The sequence below is a fragment of the Mastacembelus armatus genome, chromosome 21 (assembly GCF_900324485.2).
Source record: "Mastacembelus armatus chromosome 21, fMasArm1.2, whole genome shotgun sequence".
In the NCBI taxonomy this organism is placed as follows: domain Eukaryota; kingdom Metazoa; phylum Chordata; class Actinopteri; order Synbranchiformes; family Mastacembelidae; genus Mastacembelus; species Mastacembelus armatus.
The window spans coordinates 15,800,778-15,822,380 of record NC_046653.1 but is presented as its reverse complement, the minus strand read 5'-3'; the positions used below and the strand labels follow the sequence as shown (position 1 = coordinate 15,822,380).

General features: G+C 39.2%; 4 protein-coding genes across 10 annotated transcripts; 1 reads left to right on the top strand and 3 right to left on the bottom strand.

Moving 5' to 3' along the window:
• Positions 1–40: 40 nt before the first annotated feature.
• Positions 41–7,629, bottom strand: ofd1 (OFD1 centriole and centriolar satellite protein). 5 transcript variants are annotated; one of them, XM_026294925.2, is made up of 22 exons: positions 7,266–7,629; positions 6,955–7,158; positions 6,801–6,869; positions 6,655–6,682; positions 6,465–6,575; positions 6,242–6,378; positions 5,991–6,164; positions 5,716–5,822; positions 5,498–5,617; positions 4,987–5,060; positions 4,800–4,891; positions 4,130–4,319; positions 3,591–3,721; positions 3,299–3,410; positions 2,396–3,103; positions 2,028–2,190; positions 1,843–1,934; positions 1,382–1,510; positions 1,016–1,179; positions 746–925; positions 555–625; positions 41–267 (listed from the first exon to the last, which is right to left on the bottom strand). In XM_026294925.2, exons 1-22 carry the CDS (start codon positions 7,359–7,361, stop codon positions 225–227), a joined length of 3,195 nt encoding a protein of 1,064 aa, XP_026150710.1. In that variant the 5' UTR covers positions 7,362–7,629; the 3' UTR covers positions 41–224. The 5 variants fall into 5 exon arrangements, with proteins under 5 accessions (XP_026150710.1, XP_026150714.1, XP_026150712.1 ...); XM_026294929.2 differs by having other exon boundaries at positions 1,016–1,176; positions 6,465–6,572; XM_026294927.1 differs by having other exon boundaries at positions 198–267; positions 1,016–1,176.
• Positions 7,630–7,792: 163 nt separating this feature from the next.
• Positions 7,793–9,473, top strand: trappc2 (trafficking protein particle complex subunit 2). 2 transcript variants are annotated; one of them, XM_026296105.1, is made up of 5 exons: positions 7,793–7,895; positions 8,139–8,266; positions 8,346–8,490; positions 9,038–9,123; positions 9,229–9,473. In XM_026296105.1, the coding sequence occupies exons 2-5, from the start codon at positions 8,174–8,176 to the stop codon at positions 9,325–9,327; spliced, it is 423 nt and encodes a 140-aa protein (XP_026151890.1). In that variant the 5' UTR covers positions 7,793–7,895; positions 8,139–8,173; the 3' UTR covers positions 9,328–9,473. The 2 variants fall into 2 exon arrangements, with proteins under 2 accessions (XP_026151890.1, XP_026151891.1); XM_026296106.1 differs by having other exon boundaries at positions 7,867–7,995.
• Positions 9,474–9,763: 290 nt separating this feature from the next.
• rab9a (RAB9A, member RAS oncogene family) lies at positions 9,764–12,183 on the bottom strand. The gene is made up of 3 exons (XM_026296104.2): positions 12,054–12,183; positions 11,597–11,683; positions 9,764–11,459 (listed from the first exon to the last, which is right to left on the bottom strand). Exon 3 carries the CDS (start codon positions 11,418–11,420, stop codon positions 10,812–10,814), a length of 609 nt encoding a protein of 202 aa, XP_026151889.1. The 5' UTR covers positions 11,421–11,459; positions 11,597–11,683; positions 12,054–12,183; the 3' UTR covers positions 9,764–10,811.
• A 934-nt stretch (positions 12,184–13,117) lies between these two features.
• On the bottom strand, positions 13,118–20,902 carry egfl6 (EGF-like-domain, multiple 6). 2 transcript variants are annotated; one of them, XM_026295846.1, is made up of 13 exons: positions 20,563–20,902; positions 19,170–19,276; positions 18,801–18,893; positions 18,469–18,588; positions 18,234–18,353; positions 16,965–17,099; positions 16,753–16,875; positions 16,222–16,284; positions 15,526–15,777; positions 14,530–14,604; positions 14,342–14,437; positions 13,967–14,229; positions 13,118–13,649 (listed from the first exon to the last, which is right to left on the bottom strand). In XM_026295846.1, exons 1-13 carry the CDS (start codon positions 20,634–20,636, stop codon positions 13,542–13,544), a joined length of 1,629 nt encoding a protein of 542 aa, XP_026151631.1. In that variant the 5' UTR covers positions 20,637–20,902; the 3' UTR covers positions 13,118–13,541. The 2 variants fall into 2 exon arrangements, with proteins under 2 accessions (XP_026151631.1, XP_026151632.1); XM_026295847.1 differs by lacking the exon at positions 16,222–16,284.
• Between the last annotated feature and the right edge of the window lie 701 nt (positions 20,903–21,603).

Sequence of the window (21,603 nt, the reverse complement as noted above, 5' to 3'; positions counted from 1 at the left end):
ATTTTTTGCATGATAAAAAAAAAATCATGATTAGCATATAGTAAGTTAAAAACATATAGATTATGATTTATTCATAAATATGCAGTCAATGTAAAAAGAGTGGCAATATACATATTGAATAGGAAGATCATATCACAGAAAGAACAAAAGCCTCACACAACAGTACACAATGCAAGAGGCTTGTAAAATTCATCAGTTCATGACAGCACACTGGGACCACCAGCTCACCAGAAATCATCATCGTCCTTCTGTGAATATGCTGCAATGCTGAGAAAAGAAATCAAGTTAGTGACAGACTCAAAGGACAGAAAAAAAAATAACAAAACCAAAAATAGCAAAGTACTTCTCAACTCAGCTTTAAGACCAACCCACAATAAAAATGCAAGGACATGAAAAGCCATTAAAATGTTGGAAGATGGAAGATGAACATGTAGGCTTACAGATTTAGTGAATTTTCTTGCAGAGGCAGCATACTTTCAGAATTAGAAAACTAGTTTTAAACAAAATTAAAATTATAAATGTATTTATAGATATTGGTTCAACTTTTGTGTTACCTGTCTTCTTTCTCCTCAGACAAACTCTTGGCCTCTGGACTTGTATGTCCTTCCTCTTCTCTTGCAGGGACCTGAAAAAACAAACAAACAAAACAAAAGAAAAAACAATTTAACCCACTGGGCAGCTGCTACTGGTCTGTTGTAAAAAAATGTTGCAAATGTTCTTCAACAGCTTCAAACTTGTAACTTACCTGTGCTTGCTGCTTCTCTCTTGCTTCTAGGATCATTTTCATGTATTTCTCCAATGGATTTTCACTTTTAGATTTCCCTCCATCATCTCCAATTTCCTCCTCCTCCTTTTCATCTTCTCCTTTCCTAATACCCGTTTCCTCTTCTTCCTCCTGCCCCGTTTTCTCCAGCTCTTGAGAAAGCTGATCAGATAAAGATACTGTCAGTGTTCATTTCATCAGACTTCTTTTTGTCAATCATGTTTGAAAAACATAGTGCAAGAAAACTATTACCATCTCTTTCTCCAGCTTTTGAAGTTCTTGCAGCTCCCTCTCTCTGGCTTCCTCTTGCTCCCTTTGCCTTCGCTCTTGTCTTTCTTTTCGCTCCTTTTCCCAGCTCCTCTCCTCATCCTCTTTATCTTCTTCCCTAACAGATTCACCTGAGGTTTGTGGGACTTCTTGAAAGAAAAATGTGCATTGACATGAGTCGAAAGTCAGTTGTGATTTAGTGGTAAAGTGTCTGTCTTCCTGTTGATGTGTGAGGTGACATATAAAAGGTCCATAAGACTGATGGTAATCAGTAGAAGCTTACAGTAGGAAGTCATTGCTCTTGTCATTTACGCTCAACCAAGGTTGTGTGTCAGTAATGAGGGGACTCACCCTCCTGGCCCTGCAAATATACCATGGTTTCTGGGAGGTCTTGTGGGTGGGGTACAGCAGGGCTGTTAGGGGCCTCCTCAGAGAGAGGAACGGCAGTGTCCAGGAGAAGCTCAGGAATGTGGCCGGGCTCTGGAGGGAGACATGCACAAAGAGATCTTTTATGCTCTACCATAATGCAACAGGGCCAGAGGACCAGTGCAGAATACATAATCAGCTGCCCTTCATCTTCACCATTGTGCATGGCCACTGAAAGGACTTTGGAGGCCAGTCACACATGCTCATTAAAAAACAACCCAAATAGTTAAGGATATTGTGCTTCCAAGATGAACAGTCAGTGGGCTTGTCATGTCTGCTCCATGTCTTACAGTCACACATGATATGACAACATTTTTGAATTGTATGCAACTGTATTGCATTACCTTAAATTGTAAAAAAACAACAACAAATGCTATTCAGACTACCTGACATATGGTCTGTGAGATCTTCGAGGCTTATTTTCTCTGGCTGTGGGGAAGACTCAGAGCTGGAGAAGACATGCTGTATCTTTGGTGGACTGAAGAAATCAAGACATTAGTATTCACTCTCTCTATATACAAAGTGTATAAAAATATTGTACTGTCCTTGACGAAGCCACGCCAGATGGTACCTGGACTGGTCTCGTGCTGTGCTCTTGAGGTGAGGACTGTGAGGTGGACTGAACTCAGGGGAAAAGTCATCTGAGGCTGCCACCTCCTCATGGGGGACAGAGACATGAGAGAGCTCTCTGTCAGACCATGAGTCTGACAATGCTACCAGTGACTCTGCTACATCTAAGAGAGAAAAGCATCTGTTAGATAATACTTATATATTTGCATTGTGGATCATTAATACCATTTATGCAGCATCTTTTACATGTGCTATATGAGCACTGACAACATGAAAATATTTCAATGTTTATTTCTTGACAGGTAAAAGGGGCTGGTACATCTAAGTACTTTGAAGTGTTTTCAGAGGATAAAGTGTTTTTGTAGGTACCTTTTGCCATCTCTTTCTGAACCTTTTTCCTGGAGGAAGGTGTAGAGGGGAGACATTTAGAAGGAACAGAGATCTCATTTTGAAGGCTTCCATGTCTTAAAAACAGAGGTTCACTCAATGGAGGAGGACTGTGGTCAGTGAAAACTGTGGACTGAGGTTGGTTATGGTCTTCTGAGAAGGTCACTCTTGGATGTGCAGGTGACAAGGTGTTTCTGGTGTCATAGGAAAGAACTTGGATAGGTTCGGGAGAGTTTGGTTTGCGTGAGACCTTTGGTTTGTGGGGTGACTGGATGTGTGAATGGTGAGAGACTTGCTTTCTCAAAGGGAGGTCAGGTTGGTGCGAAGGATGTGATTGCTGGGGGGAGAGGGGTCTTGGGGGAAGCATGTGTGAGATGGTGGTGCGCACTGCCCTCTGCTGGTAGTTCCTGTAGGCTTCCTCCAGGGTCTCAGCCTCTTTCTGTAGCTCCTGGATACGAGCCTTGGCTTCAGCCACTAGCTCCATGTCAGAGTCCGGAGAGTCACTCCAAGGCAACTTGGGTCCTCGCAAAGGCCCATCTGCTTCACAAATATCATCATAATTCACTTTAGTCCTCAGAAGAGCTCTGTCCACATAGATATCAGGCAGAACCACCTTGTCAGCACTGAGCTCCAGCACTGAGCGATCAACAAGAGAGGGCTTGGGGTTACGCAGCACTTCATTTTCAAGAGCTACCATGATCACGTAGATCACACAGAAAAAAATGGAAAGAAGAAAGAAAAGCAAAGAGTTGAGCACTGATATAGGAAACCAACCAACCAAATTATACTAAGTAAACATAAAGGTAGGATGCTCAAGATATTTAAAATTTGGCAAATAAAAGAAAAACCAGTATTAATGATAAAATCATAGATAAGTGGACTCACCTTGATGAGTTTGGCGAAGTTGCACCTTGATGTCCTCAACGTGGTTATTCATCCAATGTGCCTTCTCTTCACACTCTGTCAGCTGAGCCTTGAGTTGAGCACATCGCTCCACCTGCAGAAAAGAGCCCACAAAAAGTCACCATTTAGACTTGCAAGTATAGATTATTGTATATCTAGAGTTAAGAACAAACCCTGATTTTACAATAATTTCCCCAAAGCAAAGCAAAACTGCATAACAAAAAGCTGACTGAATGGTTTCCCACACTCAGGAAGAGGCTATGATGTCACTGACCTCACTCTGGAGCTGTGCCTGCAGCACCTGTTTCTGGTTGTCAAACTCTTCCTGATCTAGCTGACGAGCACTCTGCAGCCTCCGAAGCTCCATCTGAAAGGCCAGCTGCTCTTTGGATGGCTTGCCCAAATCTGCAAGACAGATTATCACATTGAAAAAATAATCTACAGCACATTTTTAATACACCAAATACTTCAATAACAAAGGTATCTGATGAAATAGACACATAGTATTACATCTGATTTAAGGGGTCATTTTGTCATTGGTTGAAACTAATCAGAAAGCGTCTCCAAACGGATGAATAGGGATCCCTCATTAGATCGTCCAATCAGCATCTGAGCATACTTGAGCCAGGTAATCAGTAGTGTGTAGCACACGGATAATTGGAACACAAGCAGGGCAGTGTTCCTTGAGGACTACGGTTGGGAACCACTGGACTTGTACATTATTAAAGACAGAAAACCCGGATGCTGGTATTCTCTTATTGTAAACATTCTAAGGTGCCTGGAAGACATTTGTAACAGCAGGTGCTCCTTCACCTGCATGAAGAATCCGGTTCTCCTCTTGGGCCTCCTCCAGCTGTTTCTTTAGCAGCCGCAGCTGCCCCTGCTGCTCTGATTTTTCCCTTTTCAAGCTGTGGTAGTCACTCATATTATCCAGTCTTTCTCTTAACAACTCTTTTTGCTGAGTCAGCAGAGAGGTCTGCTGCTGTGCCGTTTCAAGCTCCACCTGGAATACAAAAGAAGACATGAAAAGCTAAAGAAAGCTGGAGAATGAACCAATCAAATACAGAGTTATTATAAGAACCACAATGAATGACTGAAAATTTTAGTTAAACACAAGTGCTCGATTAGTATTTTTAGGACTGAAATATCACTTGAAGTTTGTGAACAGGTTTCACACTGTGGCAAATATACAGCCGTAGCCACTCATTCTTCCTCTGTGTCATGCAACAGCTCGCCCTGCATGGGACTACCAGTGACTCTTCCTCGTGTGCATCTCATCTATGTGTGCATCTCCACCACTGAACTATGCCCCCTCCCTCTCCTGAGCACACCCCTTCATCTGTCACAGAGCGAGTGACCCCCTCCTTTGTTTTCTGGATCACAGATTAACTGACAAGTCACAAGTTCATCAGGCTGGGGAACTGCACCAAGTTAGTCTTATATGAAGTTAACACTGATGGATGACAGGGATTGTGTTGTTTACCTGCAGCCGCCTGAGCTCTGAACATGCTCTGTTGTGCTCCTCCAGTTTGGCATTAATTACAGCAGACTCCTTTTGGATCCGAGCAGTTTCAACTGAGAAAAATAAAAAGAATGTAAAACCTGATCTAAGGCTGTAGCAAGCTACTCATTAATACTGAACTTACTAAAGTTCTTACTAAAATACTTACTTTTGTTTCTGTTCTCACTGTCGGTCAGTTTTTCGCTTCTCTTAATAAATTCCTCTTTCAACTCGAGCTGATACCTAATTTTTTTTAAATACATAAAATTTAAGATTCAGAAGTTATAAAACAAAATCAGTGCAAATGATTTTAGAAATGATGTCTGCTTTTCCTGCCATAGGAGCATATAATATAATGAACATCTTGACTGCATTTGTCATTTGCCTGATTTAGTAATACATGAGAAAAGAATTTTAACAGAAATTTGCTTTTTAGCAACAAAAAGAATAGTTAGAAGCTTTCATGAATTGAGGCCTAATAGGAGAATAGTGTATGTGCAGTGTAACTACATCTTTCATCTATACTTACAAATTCATCAAGAGAAACAATGATTTCTGAGAGTTACTGTTCGAACAATGGCCTTTAGATTCATAAGGCGCAATGACGATATATCTAAAAAGGGACTGAATTTCAGTGAACTCAGAATGGACAGAAGATATCAAATCAATCGTGAAAATACTTGGAAAGTTCACTCTTCAGCCTTTGGTCATATGTGTTCTCCATAGTCTTTATAGCCAGTTCTCTCCTCCTCAAGAGCTCTTCAGTGGTCTTGACCTTCTCCTCATGAATTTGACAAGTCCTATTATCATATAAACACAGTAACATTTTCTATATGAAAACGGTCACAATGGAAGGAGAAAGCAACAATATTTTAACAATGGAAATGAAAAAGCTTACTTTTCAAAAGCTTCCATTCTCATCCTCATCTCATTTTCCCTGTTCCGCAGTGATTCGATTTCTTTCAGGACTGACTGTCTCTGCATATACACATTTTTTTCTTCAATCTAATGCAAAGAAAAATACAAATAACATGAATTAGACGGTCGTTGACTCAAGCAATTGGAAATTATGCCAGTGACACTGATGTTAAGAACCTGCCATCATTTTTCTCTATTTCATTAAAAGTTTATGTCAAGAGAAAGAAACAGAGCACCGTATTTGCAGTGACCTACCTCTTGTTGCTTTTGTAACCGATCAATGGCATTTTTCTCCCGGTCCACCAGTGTCTTCGCCTTCATTTCATATGTCCTCTCCAGCTCTTTCTTCAGTTTATCAAATTCTTTATGAAATTTCTCTTTTTCTTCTATCCTCACCTTGGCGATCTCAACATCTTTAAAATTTTGCATCTTAAGAAACAAAGGCACAATGTTAAACCAACATAACTAGCAGGAAAGCACTCGCACATTAAAAAAATTAAACAGACCTTTGTGTTCATTTCTGCTTGCATCTGTGCTTCAAGTTCTTTTCTGTAAGTGGCCAGTTTTGACTGCAATGGAAACCATTTGTCCCCACTGTAACTGAAGTTCTCATATTCCTTATCAATCATTTTCATCTTCTCAACTGTGCATGGAAGAAAGAATGAAAGAAACCATTACAACAAGTGCAATGTGGCACGTGTATGGAATAAAGGCATTGATTCATCATACCAAGAGACTCTCCATAAGTTGCTATACTGATTGTCTGAGTGTCAGCATCATGGCACATGTCTTGAGTATAGTAGTGTGTTAGCTGCGTCAGAAGGCTGATCAGGAACCCTGCTAAACAAAGATAAAATTTATATCAAGGCCAGGACTTCAAAGTAGAAGCAAATTTTCTGAAGGAACAGAATGCACATGCCTTTACCACTGTACTCAGGATTTGAAGACTGTAAAAAATAAAAGCAAAAAAGAAAAACAATAATGCTATTATTACTGACAGGATTAACAAAAATTCTATTTATTTTAAGAACAGCCTTCTATGTGTTAAATTGTAGGATTATTTACCAGAGATCTGTAAAGGGCTGATCCTGGACTCATTTTAAGCAGCGAAAGGAGGTCTTCTTTTGTGAAGACCTGCCAAAATAAATCACGGATCAAAATAATTTACTGGCCCTACATATCAAGCTGCATTAAATTAAATATATGCAGTCCTGCTCACCTTGTCTTTGCATAGGCCACTTTCCGGGTAGAACACAGACAGGGTGTACTCATATCCTGAGGCACGAAGATGGTCAGCCACTATACTGTTACAGGCTGAGACCAAAAGGGGTTCAGATTTCCCAGGTACTGGTCTGGGAACTGGATCACTTCCAGTTAAAGGTGGGTGTTTTAACTCCTGGATGAGTTGATTCCGCAGCTGTGTCTGAATCACATCAGAAGAGAGAAGAAATCAAGAGGTTTGAAGACCCAACGCGAACAGCGTGACGTTAGACGTAACTAGCTATAACCAACGTTAGCTGAATGACTTACTTTAAGTGTATCAAGCACTCCTTTGCTTTTAAAAGTTTGATAGAGTCTTTTCCTCAGCTCGTCGGGGGATAACGTGTCTTCCTTGGCTGAGGACATGTCGTTAATTGTAACGGCGGCTACTTCTTGCAAACCCTGTCCATAAAAACAAACAGCTAGCTAACTAACGTTATAGTTAGCTAACTTAGCACGGTAAAACAAACATGGCGAGCCCGAGAAACTCTGTCTTCAACAACTTTTAAAGTACTCTTATTATTATCACTGTATTTCTTGTCTTCTGATGCCACAGGCAGCACAAGAAAGGAATAATTTCAGGAGATGTCAACCTAACGACCAGAAAGCGTCTCCGCGTCCTTTTCGAGGAGGTGTGTCTGTAACGTTTAAATCCGTCAACGGAAGTGACGTTACGTTGTGACGAAGAGCAGCGATTTATTTAATGTTATTATTATAATGAACATCTTGACATTATTATATTTTTAACAAATTGAATAATATGGGTAAGAAAATAACATTTTATGTAAAGCTAAGAGAAAACTTTTGTCAGATAACATCCGCATATTTGGATATTTAATCATGTCGTCATCTTTTTGCGACTGCTGTTGCTGCTCAACAGGAAACAAAATCTAGCTAAAGGTAAACAAAGGTCTGTTGTATCGTGTTAAAAAACTGTCCCTGATGTTCTCATGCTGGATTTTTGTAGTCCTTCTGTTGCCATCACGTTTACTTTAGTCTGGTAAGAGTCACTTAAGGGTTTAAATGAAACCAAGCGCCTATGGCCAACTGTGCATAGCGTTACACTGGGGTCTACGATCAGTGGTGTGAGGGATATTTGAAAAGATGTCATTGTTTAACCTGTTTGGTTTGAATTGATTCTAGAGACATTTGGCTTTGGCTACGAAGAAGACGAAACGATGTCCGGAAGCTTTTACTTTGTCATGGTTGGTCATCATGACAATCCTGTATTTGAGATGGAGTTCTTACCATCTGGGAAACCGGAATCCAAGGTAATATGACTTCATTAATAACACCAGCATCAATTCAAATACAACTTTTCCTATTTAAGTACCATGTCATTGACCACAGGACGACCATCGTCACCTGAATCAGTTCATTGCACATGCAGCCCTGGATTTGGTGGATGAAAACATGTGGCTGTCCAACAACATGTACTTGAAAACTGTGGACAAGTTCAATGAGTGGTTTGTTTCTGCCTTTGTCACTGCAGGACATATCCTTTTATTTTCAATTTAATTGGATTATTTCCTTTTTAAATTTCTGGTACTGTATTAATTGTTTGTGTACATTGTTGCAGAGTAACCACAGTTCTTTAATAGTGGTGATCGTAGTGACATTGAAAATATTGCAATTGTTGCATATTTCAATATTGCCAATATGGCTGGCAGTCATGTTTACCAAACTAATGTCTGAGGTGAACATCTGTAATTTGGTTACAGTAATCTAATAATACAAGATAACTGAAACAATTAGTTGACTAAGAAAATTCTTGGATAGTTTTCATAATTGGCTAATCATTCATTGTTTAGGAAAATGTTTTTTTTTTTTCACAACCCAGCTTCTTAAACAGAGATTTATTTGCAATAAAAAAAAAACAGTTTGAAGAGATCACCTTAGGTTCTTGGAAATGATGTTTCCTTTTGAAATCTTAGTTGTAGCCCCAATGATATTGAGTTGTAAATTTACAACAGTCTATGGAAATTAGTCCTATTTAAGGAGTGTGATGGCATAGCTTTATTATCTTTAATTATCTGCCATACATATAAGATTCATCATGCTGCATGATGTGCGACAAGAAGACGGAATCAAAAACTTTTTTAATGATGTGTATGATTTGTACATTAAGGTAAGTCTTCCATATTATTTGAATAACTTAGCATGCGGCAACATTTGGTCTACTGATTTTTTTTTTTTTTTTTTAAGCATTTGAATAATCTGTTTTGTCTTCCAGTTTGCAATGAATCCTTTCTATGAAATCAACGCACCAATCCGCTCAACAGCTTTTGAGAGGAAAGTCCAGTTTCTTGGAAAGAAACATCTCCTGGGTTAATGTCACATGCACAGGGATTTCACTGCATCTTGTCAATTTGTTGTATATACACACACATAATACATTTTGATGATTTCCTGTCCTGTTTAAAAAAGAATGTACCCATCACAAATGTAGATTTTCTATAAATTTTTTTGTCTGATCTAGTTTTTGTTTCTTTTTTGCATGTGATGTGCTGCTACAGCATGGCTACTGTATTTTGATTATCCACATAAAGACTTTGGGACTCAAAAACTTATCCCTAGAGTCTGTGACCAGTAACAAATAACTTCTACTCATGACTTAATAGACCTGGGCTTGGTGTTTTATCTACATGGGTATTTTGTGATATCTACTGGTTTAGACACTGTATTGTTGAAGTGCATAGTTAATTGTAAGATTAACTTTAGGATAAGAAATCAACTTAGACTTTACAGGCTACTAAACATGCTTCAAGTGACAATTGTCAAAGGGGTTTATTCATCATTTGACATACCAGCAGTACAGCTCTGAAATAAATGGCTCCTGATGATGGTTCACCAGTTAAAATGTTAAGCAGTAGGAAAAATGCAAATATAAAGTGTTAAGTGTTAAAATGATCCAAATCATTATTTAAAACAAACCCAAACAATGAGGACAAAAGCTTTACTCAATCGTGACTATTTCATTACTTTCCTCAAGGAGATTCTGTAGTTTGATTCTGTTAATAATTTAAAAATAGTTTATAAAATATCAAAGCTTCCAGAAATATAAATACACCATATGCCATGCATGTTAACTTTGCTTTTTATTATTTAAATTTTGTTAGGAATCCTGTCCCTCAGTGCTTCCAGCACATAATTTGTTTGCTAGGCAGAAAGTGCAACAAAAACTAAAGGTACAATAATCACAAAAGGCTTTGTTAGTTACACAAAGTTGTGCCTTACCTACTTCCCAAAAATGCTTATGTAATACAGGTTATATAAATTATTTAACTATGCATTATTTTTTAAATATAAATATACAGGTCATCACTTCATCTGTATTATCACATTCTGGAGTGATGTTCAGGAACCCTGTGATAATTGCTCTCCCAACCTAGTACACATCTAAACACATATTTTAAGTCACATTATAATTGGCCTTCATGGTAGAATGGATCATTTTATCATTTGTCTCTGGTCTGTAATGCCATATTTTTAGTTCTTCACTGTGTTTGGGCAAACACAAAATCTTGTTTATTTTTCAGCTATCCTTTTAAAGCCTGGCCTTTGAACTGTGACAGAGCTGAGTGAATAAATCCAACATTTTCATATTTTATTTGCATTGAGAAATAGTATGAATTTAGTGTTTCAGCTTGCTGTTTAAACAGGAGTTCAAATATTGGCATTATCAAACCCTCAGCAGTCTTAACAAATCACAAAGCCAGTAGCATAATTTGTTTAAATTAAGATGTTACTACAGTATTGTATGCCTCATCACACAACAGGCATAACAGCAAATTGTTAAGCAATAAATACTGGATGTTATGAACAGCAAGTCGCAGCAGACCGAGGCTTTCTGTGGAGCTTGACTGTGTCTGTGGGGATGAGGTGGTCTGTTCTTTCATCCATTGCCAACACTCTACGCACTGCTTCCTCAAAGGCTACTGCTACATTGGTTGCATCCTTGGCACTGGTCTCATAATAGGGGTAGTCACCATTCTCCTGGCACCATTGCTTAGCTTCCTCGGTAGAAACCTGCCTCTCTGTCACATCCAGTTTGTTGCCCAGGATTATGAATGGGAACTTCTCTGGCTCCTTCACATCAGCATAGTAGATGAACTCCTTCTTCCAGTTGCCTAGGTTGAGAAAGCTCTGGTTGTCATCTACGCTGAAAGTGAGCAGGCAGCAGTCAGAGCCACGATAGAAAGGAGTCCTCAGGCTGCGGAAGCGCTCCTGGCCAGCAGTGTCCCAGATCTGTAGGGTAACCTGGTGGCCATCTACCTCCAGGTCCTTGTTGAGGAACTCGACACCGATAGTGTGGAAAAGATGTGCATCAAACTTGTTGGTGACATAACGATTCATGATGGAGCTCTTTCCTACACCCCCATCACCTAGAAGAATGACTTTCAGCAGGGATGTTTTTGTCGTCATGGCTATTCACTCCTGATGGACCACTTTGAAATTATTTAGCTGACGGACAGACAAGATGTGAAGTTTTCATTATTTACCAATATTATTTTCAAATAATACATAGAAACCTATGAACCACTTCACATTTGACCACAGGAACATTATATTTGTGGGTGTTGCGAAACTTTATGTCTTACCTGAGATTATTTTGGGCGTCCTCTGCTGTTACAGTCACATGCTCATCAGTTTAATGTTGATGTGAGCAGCCATTTACCCTCAACCAGCTGTAACACAATGACAAGCAATCAGATAATCCAGGTGTAGGGCAGCTATGTTACCATAAACTCGTGAGCTCTCTAACAATGTATAAAGACTCAGTTTGTGGCGGACAGAAAACACAATATTAAACGAATAACATGCCAACACGCAAGCAAAGACACATGTAAAGTACAGGTCTAGTAGCTGAGTGCTAGCTAAGCTATGCTACCAGGAAAAGAAGGGAACACAGCTGGAGCTAATGCAATACACTAATTAAAGCTTACTTATAGGAGCGGCGGCTAACGTTAGTAATGCATTTTACAGTTTGGGCCTAGTAGCTGCAAAGCCAACGAGAAATAAAAGACGATGTGACTTAAAAAAATATGAGTGACATACGTTTGACGGCTCCTGTCTTTGGCGTGGTCAGAGATAACGTCAGATCGCTCTGTCTCCTGATGATCCAAAGACTCGGTGCTAACTCAGCTAGCTACTAACAGGCTAACGACACAACCTCTGATCATGTGATCACGTCAGACAGAATTAATCAACGTGCTGACGTAATGTTTCAGGCACTTACAACTTCCATAGTGTATAAATATCGATATATGTATCTATGTACAACTTCTAGATATAATATATATCAATGATTATATTATATATATATATATATATATATATGTAATATATACATATTATATTATCGTTGTCATGTTTCACGTTAAGCCGCCCTATTTTACAACTCATAATAAAACTGAGTTGCCCTTGCCTTTAACAGTTTATATTATTATAAACTGTATGTTTATAATAATATATTATTGACGCACCACCACCACCAGAGGGAGACATTTACTTCGTTGCTATCTGCCATCGCTCCAGTCTTAAAGTCCACACAACCTCAGTTACTGGATGCAGTAGTTTTTAGCAACTTTCTTTAAGTAACTACATTTGGACTGATTTATCCCATAATGCAACTGTGAAAGAAGTACTCAGGTCTGCGAAGATTAGAGCTGTATTTGCAAATAACTTAGTGACATGTGACAAGAGCCCCCAATATGATGTGTTATTTATTCATTTATTTTGTCTTATTTTATTTATTTATTTTAATAACTAGTAATTACATATATTAAACAAGTACATAAGTGTTAAAAAAAAATGGAAAGAGTTTTCCTTGGGTTTTGTCCATGCTGTCAATGATACGACCACATTCGCTTCCATGAATAACTTAGTTCAAATGATAATAGAGTTCATTTGTAGGATTCCACAGTAGGTGACATGATCAAGATTAGCCATTCATGTAAATCATACAACATGTAAAAAAGAATGGTAGAAAATGTTAGAAAAAAGTGATTTAATACAATAGTATAGTATATGAAAGCAACATTTACAGCTGTTATCTGCTGTTTTTATCATTTAAACTAAAATGCCTTCAAAAGTTATTTATCTAAGACTTTCAGATACATTTCACCCAGGAATTCACATTACATAGATTATTATCATAGGTTATTTTCAGTCAACTTCAGCAATGCACATACATCACCTATACAACAAATAACTATGCACAATACTGTTAAACATATCTAATAGAAATATTTGCATTTTCACCTGTTCATGAGATCTGAATAATCTGTACCTATTCCCAAAATCATGACAGACACTGTAACAGGATGCATCGATGTAGCAGCGTGGTGATGAAGTAAACACGTGTGCACTAACTGCACATAATCCTCCCTTGAGGCCATGTGTTCGTATTTTTATGTCAACATATATGGCTAAGCCATGAGAGAAACTCCACAATTATAAGACCATCCTACAGACAGGAAACAGGAAGCCTGACATCTGTCATTTAGAGGAGATTTTCATATTGTTGATCCAAGGTGGAAATTCCTAAAAAATTGGACTGACATCCTCTTGACAGTGCCCTGAGGTTAGTACAACATTGTCGAGCCCTATCTCTCCTCCGACACCTGTCCCACGCTGAGCTTCAAAGATAATCTGAAAAACATTGATACCATTGCATCTTTAGGTTGTAGATTCCAGTAGTAAACAACATTGTAAACAATATTGAGGCTGTCTTGTCAAACATTCTGTGAACCAAGTTAATTTAATCAGTATCCATAGTCATGTAAGTACTGCATAGCCTTATACCACTGTTATTAGAGTTATTATTGTCATGCTACTGAAAGCCCTGACCAGACTGCCAGTCTGACACAGGTAATCATAAACCCCTTGCTATGAGGTGACAGTGCTGACCACTGCCTAACTGTGTTGCCTATTTGTCAGTATGTGTTATAAATGAAAATATGACTCACAGATTGAGGGGCCTCCTCTCGCCAGGCAACTGCAAGAAGCTCTCTCTGCCAGCCTTGGCCTCTGCTTTGGCTCTGCTCCCATACTGGGTAAACATTGTTATCGAGCAACACCCTGAGTGTGCCCACGTTACGGCCCACCACACGGTAGTCAAAAGTGAGGCAGAAGTGTCCTTGCTGGGCGCGATCACTGAGAAGCAACTTCAGCTTGGCCACATCCTCTTGCTCCCCTAGGAACCCACTCATGGCCATGTAGTACTCAACACCTGAGCAAATTTAAAGTTCTTATAAGTGACTACATGAATGTACAAACATGAATGGATGTTAACTAACTTATAAAAATATATATATCTTGCCGCATATTCAGAATTGTGTTACCATCATCATGGTAGGCTACACTCCAGTCCATGTCATCAGCCTTATCCTGGATCCACTCACATGCTCCCTGGTCAAAGTTGCAATCCATGATAAATTCTAGAAAATAAAAGGGCACTATAGCAAATTAGCAACTTAGGCATGTAAATAGTCATTATATCCCACTGACACACAAAGTGATATTCTGTTACCTTCCTCAACTGGTTCTACTGGGAATTCTTTGATTTCTGTTGCTGGGCCAAATACTGATTCAAAATCCTCTGATACTGTGGTTAAGGAGTGAAAGAGAAGATACTGTTAAAAAAGGTAAATGCCATAATCAATATATTGATAAAGCACAAAGAGATAAGAAAACATGTGATCTTAAAACACTCCAAAATTATGCAGCATGATGAAACAAAAGTAAGAGGGTTTTTTAACAAACAGGTGTAGACCTGCCCTGCTGTCATTCACGTCTGGAGATGGAACTAAACCTTTAGGATACAGTCCCCCAAGCATTTTAAGCTCTTGCAGCAAACCACCCCCATCGCAAGTAGCATTAGACAGCCAGACGAGTGACAGCTGGGCTTCTGAAACCTGCTCAGTCAGAACAGGCTAGTGTTAGAGAGCTCTAAAGTGCTGATGAAAGACTTTCCTACTGAGGGACAAGTCTGTTTGCACAACATCTGTTTTGGGGAAAACATAATAAAAGGCTTGGAGGCTTTGTAACATCCCTCCCCTTCCTAAACCCCCCTCCAAGGGGATGGGAAGCACGCCCAGGACGAATTGTATCCCTGGGCTCTCACATGCCGACAGAGTGAAATTCCTCCCTGGAGGTGATGGATGTCTTGGGGCCTGTCTCCTCTTGCTATTTGAGTTCTTACACAGACTCGGGTGTTTCCATAAAGACCAAGATTAGTGGTGAAAGGTAACCTCATTTCTGGGGTTTCTCTGTGAGATGCATACCACTGCATGACCACACTGCCCACTCTTTTCTTTTAAGCTGATGAAAGGGCCTGAAGTCGTTGCATGAATGCGTATATATGCTTCACGGCTATAAATGTCTCATAATCAATGCATTGATTCAGGTTATTCACAAAATCTCTGCAGTTTCTTTAGGCTGTTTATGGTTAATGCATTGTGGACCACCAAGAATAGCATACTAGAAATAAAATTATTGTAAGACAGCCAAACAAAAGGTCACTTACTGAAAACATCTCCCCTTGGACTCAGCTGGTTGTCTTCCTCTTCCTCATCCTCCTCCTCCTCTTCCTCTGGAACTTCATCCTCCAGTTTCTCCTCGGTCCGGGTGCCAATGTAGACTTCCCCATCATAGTCAAAAGGCTGATGATGGATCTTAGGAGGTGGTGTTGTGACCGGTTCAGGGATAATGTTTTTGATGTCATCTGTATCCAGCTTACCTCCCAGAATCCTAGGCCCCACTTGGGAGTCTGGGATGGCTGCAGGCAGGAAGAGGAGTCACATTAGACATGTGGATCTGCAATCATGGGTAGGAAATACAGTTTCTCACCAGGACTCAGTTTTTGTCATTTGTTTTACAGCTGCATTGTTAATTAATAACGTTTGTATATACCATACTTCTGAAGCACTAATATAAGGAATAAACATGTTAGATAACAAATATAAATAGCCAATTCCATGCAGTTAAAGCATGACAGTGACATCCATATCCATTTCTGCATATAAAGGGCCATGCTGAGGATTCCAGGTCTTAGTCAAATCAAGCTGTTGTGTTGTATGTGAGCTATGTACTGTAAGTTGTGTGAAAGCAACGGAGAGGGTGAGAAGATGCGCTCTTATAAGTAGACAAAATTAGGGATGAAAACAGTCCAGGGCAGGGAATAAACAGCATAAGCAGAGGTTTGGATTTCACAGCATCTCACCATTGAGGAAAGCATCTGCATTGTCTTTGTCTCCATCCCACGATCTCTGATAAAACGGCTTGACTACAACAAAATAAAGGCATCTTCATTTACGCTGAAACCCCTGGGTTACACTATTTTGTGTCATTTGGCTACTGGAAGTTTCACCTGTTTTTATTTGGGCTGGATTCAAAGAATACAACATTGTGTGTTTTTTTCCCCATTCTTTTTTAGATGGTTGTCTGCCATACAGTGTTATATTTACACAGGTGTGTTTTCAATCTGAGGCTCTCTCTTGCTCCCATATTTAAAGAGGCATGGAGTCAGAAAGCAGGAAACTAGCCTTGGCAGGAAATCTGGTTGCTGATGTTTAAAGAGTCCAAATGAAATATATGGCAGTAAAACTGCCACTGACCTATATGGCTGGCTACTCTCATCCGGGAAAGGGAAAGAAAGTTTTTGAAATGTACTGTGAGTTCCTTTATTTGACATGTTTTGAAAAGCACTTCTAAAATGAAGATGTAGCTTAGTGTAGCAGATCTTGGATCTCACCAGAACATTCAAAGCCATTGCCTCTGAAGCCAGACTTGCACCTGCACTTGTAGGATCCCTGAGTGTTCAGACACACAGCATGGTGGCTGCACTTGTGGGTGCCGGCTGCACACTCATCAAGGTCTGGAAATGGAAGAAGCCTATTTGTACATTTAGGAGAAGAACTGATCACTAATGTTTCCCCTTAATAAAAAAAAACTTGTATACCTTACCCACACAGTCATATTTGCCATCAACATATTTCAAATCGTAGCCATCCTGGCACTTGCAGTAGTAGCTGCCAAAGGTATTCACACATTGCCTGTTGTATGGACATAGGTTCGTCCCAGTAACACATTCATCAATGTCTGTAGGGAAACAAAACATGAAATCAGCCCTTTATTTTAACCTTCTCACATTTTGCTCTTTCAGAATGGCTTTTTCCAACTCATGACTATTGTCCTGTGGATACACCCCACTCCACTGAACACCAGCTGCTGTTTTTCATCTGCTAGCAGGAAGCAGGCCATCACCATCTTATGTATCTTGTGCACCATGAACATGATCTTTAACTAGGCAGATCCCTAAATTCCATACTAGCAACACTGCTGATCTGTATTTGATGGGGCCCTTAGGCAGACTGCAGCAAAAAAGCATTTAAAATTGTTGTGGCTATATTTGAGCTTAAACATAACACATGAATGAAATGATCTATGAAAGATGTTTTTTAAGCCAAAAATAGTAATTCCAGCATTAGTAAGGATTTTAAATGTAATACTGCACCAAAGAGTCTGTGGAGCTACTAATATAATTAATAAATGAACCTTCATATTGATTCTGTTATTTTCTTATCTACAGGTATGCACATTTTCAAATGTTTCTGTGTCTCTGGCCATTGTATCCAGTGTGGACTGAAAAAAACGGGTACTTTCCTTGTTTCAACATTATCAGATACACTAAATATGTGTCTCTCTCATGAGGAACTATTATTTATCTGTTACGGTACAGTATGTCTGGGAAAATGTGCTGTTCTTAGTGAAAATGTGCTTATGCTGTACCCACATTTGTGAGTGTGTTACATCTATGGTAATCATTAAATTTTATGCTCCTAAACTATTACATTACTATCCCTTTGCGATCACTATATCAGACTGGCTCTGTCACAGCTCAAGCAGTTTTGTGGGAAGAAATGGTAACTTAATTGCATCCATCTGATTTAGAAGCCAAGCATGCAAAATCCACATAACATAATCTTTTAAGAATTTTTCCACTATGCAAAAAGTCCCAAGCCAAGTCAAAGTCAATTCCACATCCATTTACAATATGTCCAGTGTTCCCTTATTTTGATAAAGACTCAGATTTTTCACTCTACTTACATCTTGCTTGGGTCTGTCTCTAATTATGAATCATATTTGACATGGGTTTTCTTCGCATGATTACATTAGATTAAAAACATTAAATCACTGTGTTAATAATGCCGCTGTGTGTGCGTGGTTGCTTACCTACACATGTTCTCCCATCTTGCCCCAACTGCAGCCCAGCAGATGGGCAGAGGCAGCGAATCTCCCCGTGTACTTCCTCACAGCCATATTGGCAGTGAGCAAGGGAGCACGTCCTAGAATCTATATGCATGTGCACAAATGGGAAAAAAATTTTCAAATATGCAAAAGTGGCAATTGTGTTATTGTCAGTGTTACTACTCAAAGTGTCTATGGCTACGACCATGATGGGACTCACTGGCACAAGAACCATCAGGCATTAAAGTGTATCCATTGAGACAGTAGCACTTGTAACTGCCATGCGTGTTCATGCAGCGATGCTCACAGGGACGAGGTTTCAGGCCACATTCATTTAGATCTGAAAAAAAAAAAAAAGGTAACCTGCAATAGTTTACCTGTGGAAACTTTTTCAAAGCTCTGGCATGTAATTTAGACAGAAGATTAAGATTTGCTTATACATAAAACATACCTAAAAGTAAATAGTAAAGCAGTCATCAGCTGGAAATTAGATTATCCTGCACTCAGTGTGACCTATGTTTTCTAGTTTCTTCGCTGGACTCAAATACCCACCTTGGTTACATGTCTTTCCAGTGTATCCTGGGAAACATTTGCATTTGTTGGGGCCAACACACTCTCCATGCTTGCAGCCGTGCTCACATTGGGCTGGTAAAACATTTAATATGAAGAAAATAGCATCAGAACCATCAATGGTTTAAGGGTGATGGATTGTGGTCAAACCACACATTTCTACTATGCAGGCAAGGTTTTTCAATCTAGACTGTCATTTCCTTTGTCATTTTCTCGGTTAGGAAAATATGTCTCATGAAAAGAGCAAGAGATGCTGGGACATTATATATCAGTATATAGCAGTAAATTAGTTTGCTTTCTCTTTTTCTCATTCAAAAACATTGTGTATGTATCAGTCTGAACTGATCTTACCCTCACACTGTCCTTTACTAGTTTTCTTCCAGCCATAGCAACACTCCAGTCTTCTGCCATAGCGACACACACCTGGTTGGTTTCCAGTAAGGACTTGTCTGTAGTGCCTTTTTAGAAGAAGAGAGGAGAGAGGCAAGGTCTGTAATTTCACTCTCTTAGCAAAATTTATTATCCATAGCGGGTAATTCATGGAAAGTTTAACCAGCCTTTAAGCTAAATTTTCTTATACTGACAAGGGAACATTGATGATAAGTCACAACAAATTCAAACATATTTAGGAGAAAAATGTTCCCGTCATTTTTTAAATTCTCATAATTTTGGTTTGGTTTGGAACTGTCGTAAAGACTCACTCAGAAATGTTCCCTGTGAAACTACAGCCAGCTGAAAAGCTGTAGACTAAAAACACACTAATCAGACACTTCCTGAGTTGCACACTGATGCCTCATGTATAACCCAGTTTCCTTTCCTTTTTTTTTTTTTTTACTATAACTTGATCTTCATCTGACTTTGTGTACTGGAGTCAAATAAGAATCTACTGTACTGTAGTTGCTGTCAGCCAGTGTTACATTCAAAATAACCTATAGTACACAAAGATTGCATTACATGTGTGTATTTTTAACCTGTAAATTAAATTAATATGTCAAGGAGTCATTTACCACCAGACCTGATATGTAAATATTTGGAGAATCAGTATCAAACGCATACATTCAAATCTGACTTTATGTCAACTGTGATTATCTCAAATTTCAAAGTCTCAGTGTTAAACTCAATATCCCAGATGTTTAGGTGTCACAGGAGCAGCATCCTAAAAGCAGCCTCGGCACCAGTGGGACTGGAGGAATCCGAGACTTCATAGAAATCAACCAGAATAGCGCACAGTAGAGGGGCTCCGAAGTGTGTCAGGTGCTCTTCAGTTGCTGTGCCACATTTAGCAGACACACTGTCATAGCTTGCATAGTTATCTTTTGGAGCAGCACTGTGTACATACCATCAAAACAACAGTTTTCCCTGTAAAGATTTGAAGCTCATAATTCAGTATGAAACAGGGGGTTTGTGTTACTCATTAAGATCCATTTAAAAAAAAAAAACATGTAGAGGATTTTGCGTTTAAAGTGCGAGTAATACTTTTTTTTTTTTTTTTCTGGAAACATAAAGTAAACCAAATTGTATTAGCCAATACCATAGAGATTACGCCATTTTTTTTGATTGATATTGACATCAGTGCATTTCAGACTTACTACATTGTGATAGTACATAGAAATGTGTTTAACATTATACTTTTTCATTCTAGCATGAGCAAAACTCCAGGGAAGGTTTACACCTGCTGCATATCTTCAGATAGAAACACATCATGCAATATTAAATCCTCTGTTGAGCTACTTTAGTGACTTACCTGTGGGCTTCTGCACTTCCAGAGGAGATGTAGATCAGGAGAAAAAGAGCACCGACAAAGGTGAATGGCTGCATGTCTCGTCAGTGTAAGCAGCCAGAGAGCTCTGTTTCCCACGGGGGCTGACTTTGGTTGCTGGGTGTTCCGACTATTTCTCCTGGGGGCTTACACTCATCAAAATACTTAGTTTTCATGCACTTCCAGAGCGCAAAGTCAAAGTCTCCTCCAGGGGGAAAAAATCTTCTTGAATCCAGCAGCTATGCTTTATGTCCCATAATTTGCTTCCTTTTCGTCCTCTCTGAAATTCCAGAGGTGGGTTGACACTCTGTGAAATGACACTGCACTGTGAGCGATAGGGTCTGACTTTTGGAGGTAGGAGTGTGTTTATAAGGGGGTGGGGATTATGTTGAGGGGTACTATTCTCTTCACTGAAACCCTATACAGAACCACATGAAATTCCTTCTTTGCTTCACCAATAAGAAAGGTCATACTGTTTTAAAGATGTCAAATCCAGGATGACTGATAGTATTTTGTTTCTGTTCTGGAACAACATAAGCATTACATGCATTTGTTAATGCCTATGCTGTATATAGTTTTTGAATAATTAGCTGTATCAGCTAATTGTGGAACTCTGACATGCATAGGCCTGTCTTTAGCAGCTGCAGTGGTCTTTGATGTCTTGCTCAAAGGTAACGTAAAGCTTCGCTCTCTTGAACATGCTAATTCCAAGTTCAGCCATAAAGCTGTTTAATGAGTTTTCACCCTCTTAAAGTCAGACCCAACATCTGATCCAGATGGACAGGTGATGTTTCTGTGGGAGTGTCAGGGTTTAGCTTGTTGTTGAATGGATGAAAAGATCATTTTTACAATGAAATTAAAATTGGTTTCCTTTACATTTTAAATGCCACATCGTCAAAAGAGGCTGCACAGGATGATTTGAAAAGTGCAATGGAAATAGCTTTCAGAAGGAAATCTGCAGTTAAACACACTATTTGACCTCAGCCATATAAGAATATGATTATTTTTCCAGACATTCTCTACTCT

Coding starts and splice junctions, on each gene's coding strand:
- ofd1 (XM_026294925.2), bottom strand. CDS start 7,361: ATGTCCTCAGCCAAGGAAGACACGTTATCCCCCGACGAGCTGAGGAAA. Junction 6,576..6,654: donor TCCTGAGTACAGTGGTAAAG/GCATGTGCATTC, acceptor ATCTTTGTTTAG/CAGGGTTCCTGATCAGCCTT. Junction 3,722..4,129: donor GAACCGGATTCTTCATGCAG/GTGAAGGAGCAC, acceptor TCTGTCTTGCAG/ATTTGGGCAAGCCATCCAAA.
- trappc2 (XM_026296105.1), top strand. CDS start 8,174: ATGTCCGGAAGCTTTTACTTTGTCATGGTTGGTCATCATGACAATCCT. Junction 8,491..9,037: donor TGCCTTTGTCACTGCAGGAC/ATATCCTTTTAT, acceptor TATCTGCCATAC/ATATAAGATTCATCATGCTG. Junction 9,124..9,228: donor TGTATGATTTGTACATTAAG/GTAAGTCTTCCA, acceptor TTTGTCTTCCAG/TTTGCAATGAATCCTTTCTA.
- rab9a (XM_026296104.2), bottom strand. CDS start 11,420: ATGACGACAAAAACATCCCTGCTGAAAGTCATTCTTCTAGGTGATGGG.
- egfl6 (XM_026295846.1), bottom strand. CDS start 20,636: ATGCAGCCATTCACCTTTGTCGGTGCTCTTTTTCTCCTGATCTACATC. Junction 18,589..18,800: donor TGGAAAGACATGTAACCAAG/GTGGGTATTTGA, acceptor TTTTTTTTTCAG/ATCTAAATGAATGTGGCCTG. Junction 18,354..18,468: donor GCCTGATGGTTCTTGTGCCA/GTGAGTCCCATC, acceptor ACATGCATATAG/ATTCTAGGACGTGCTCCCTT.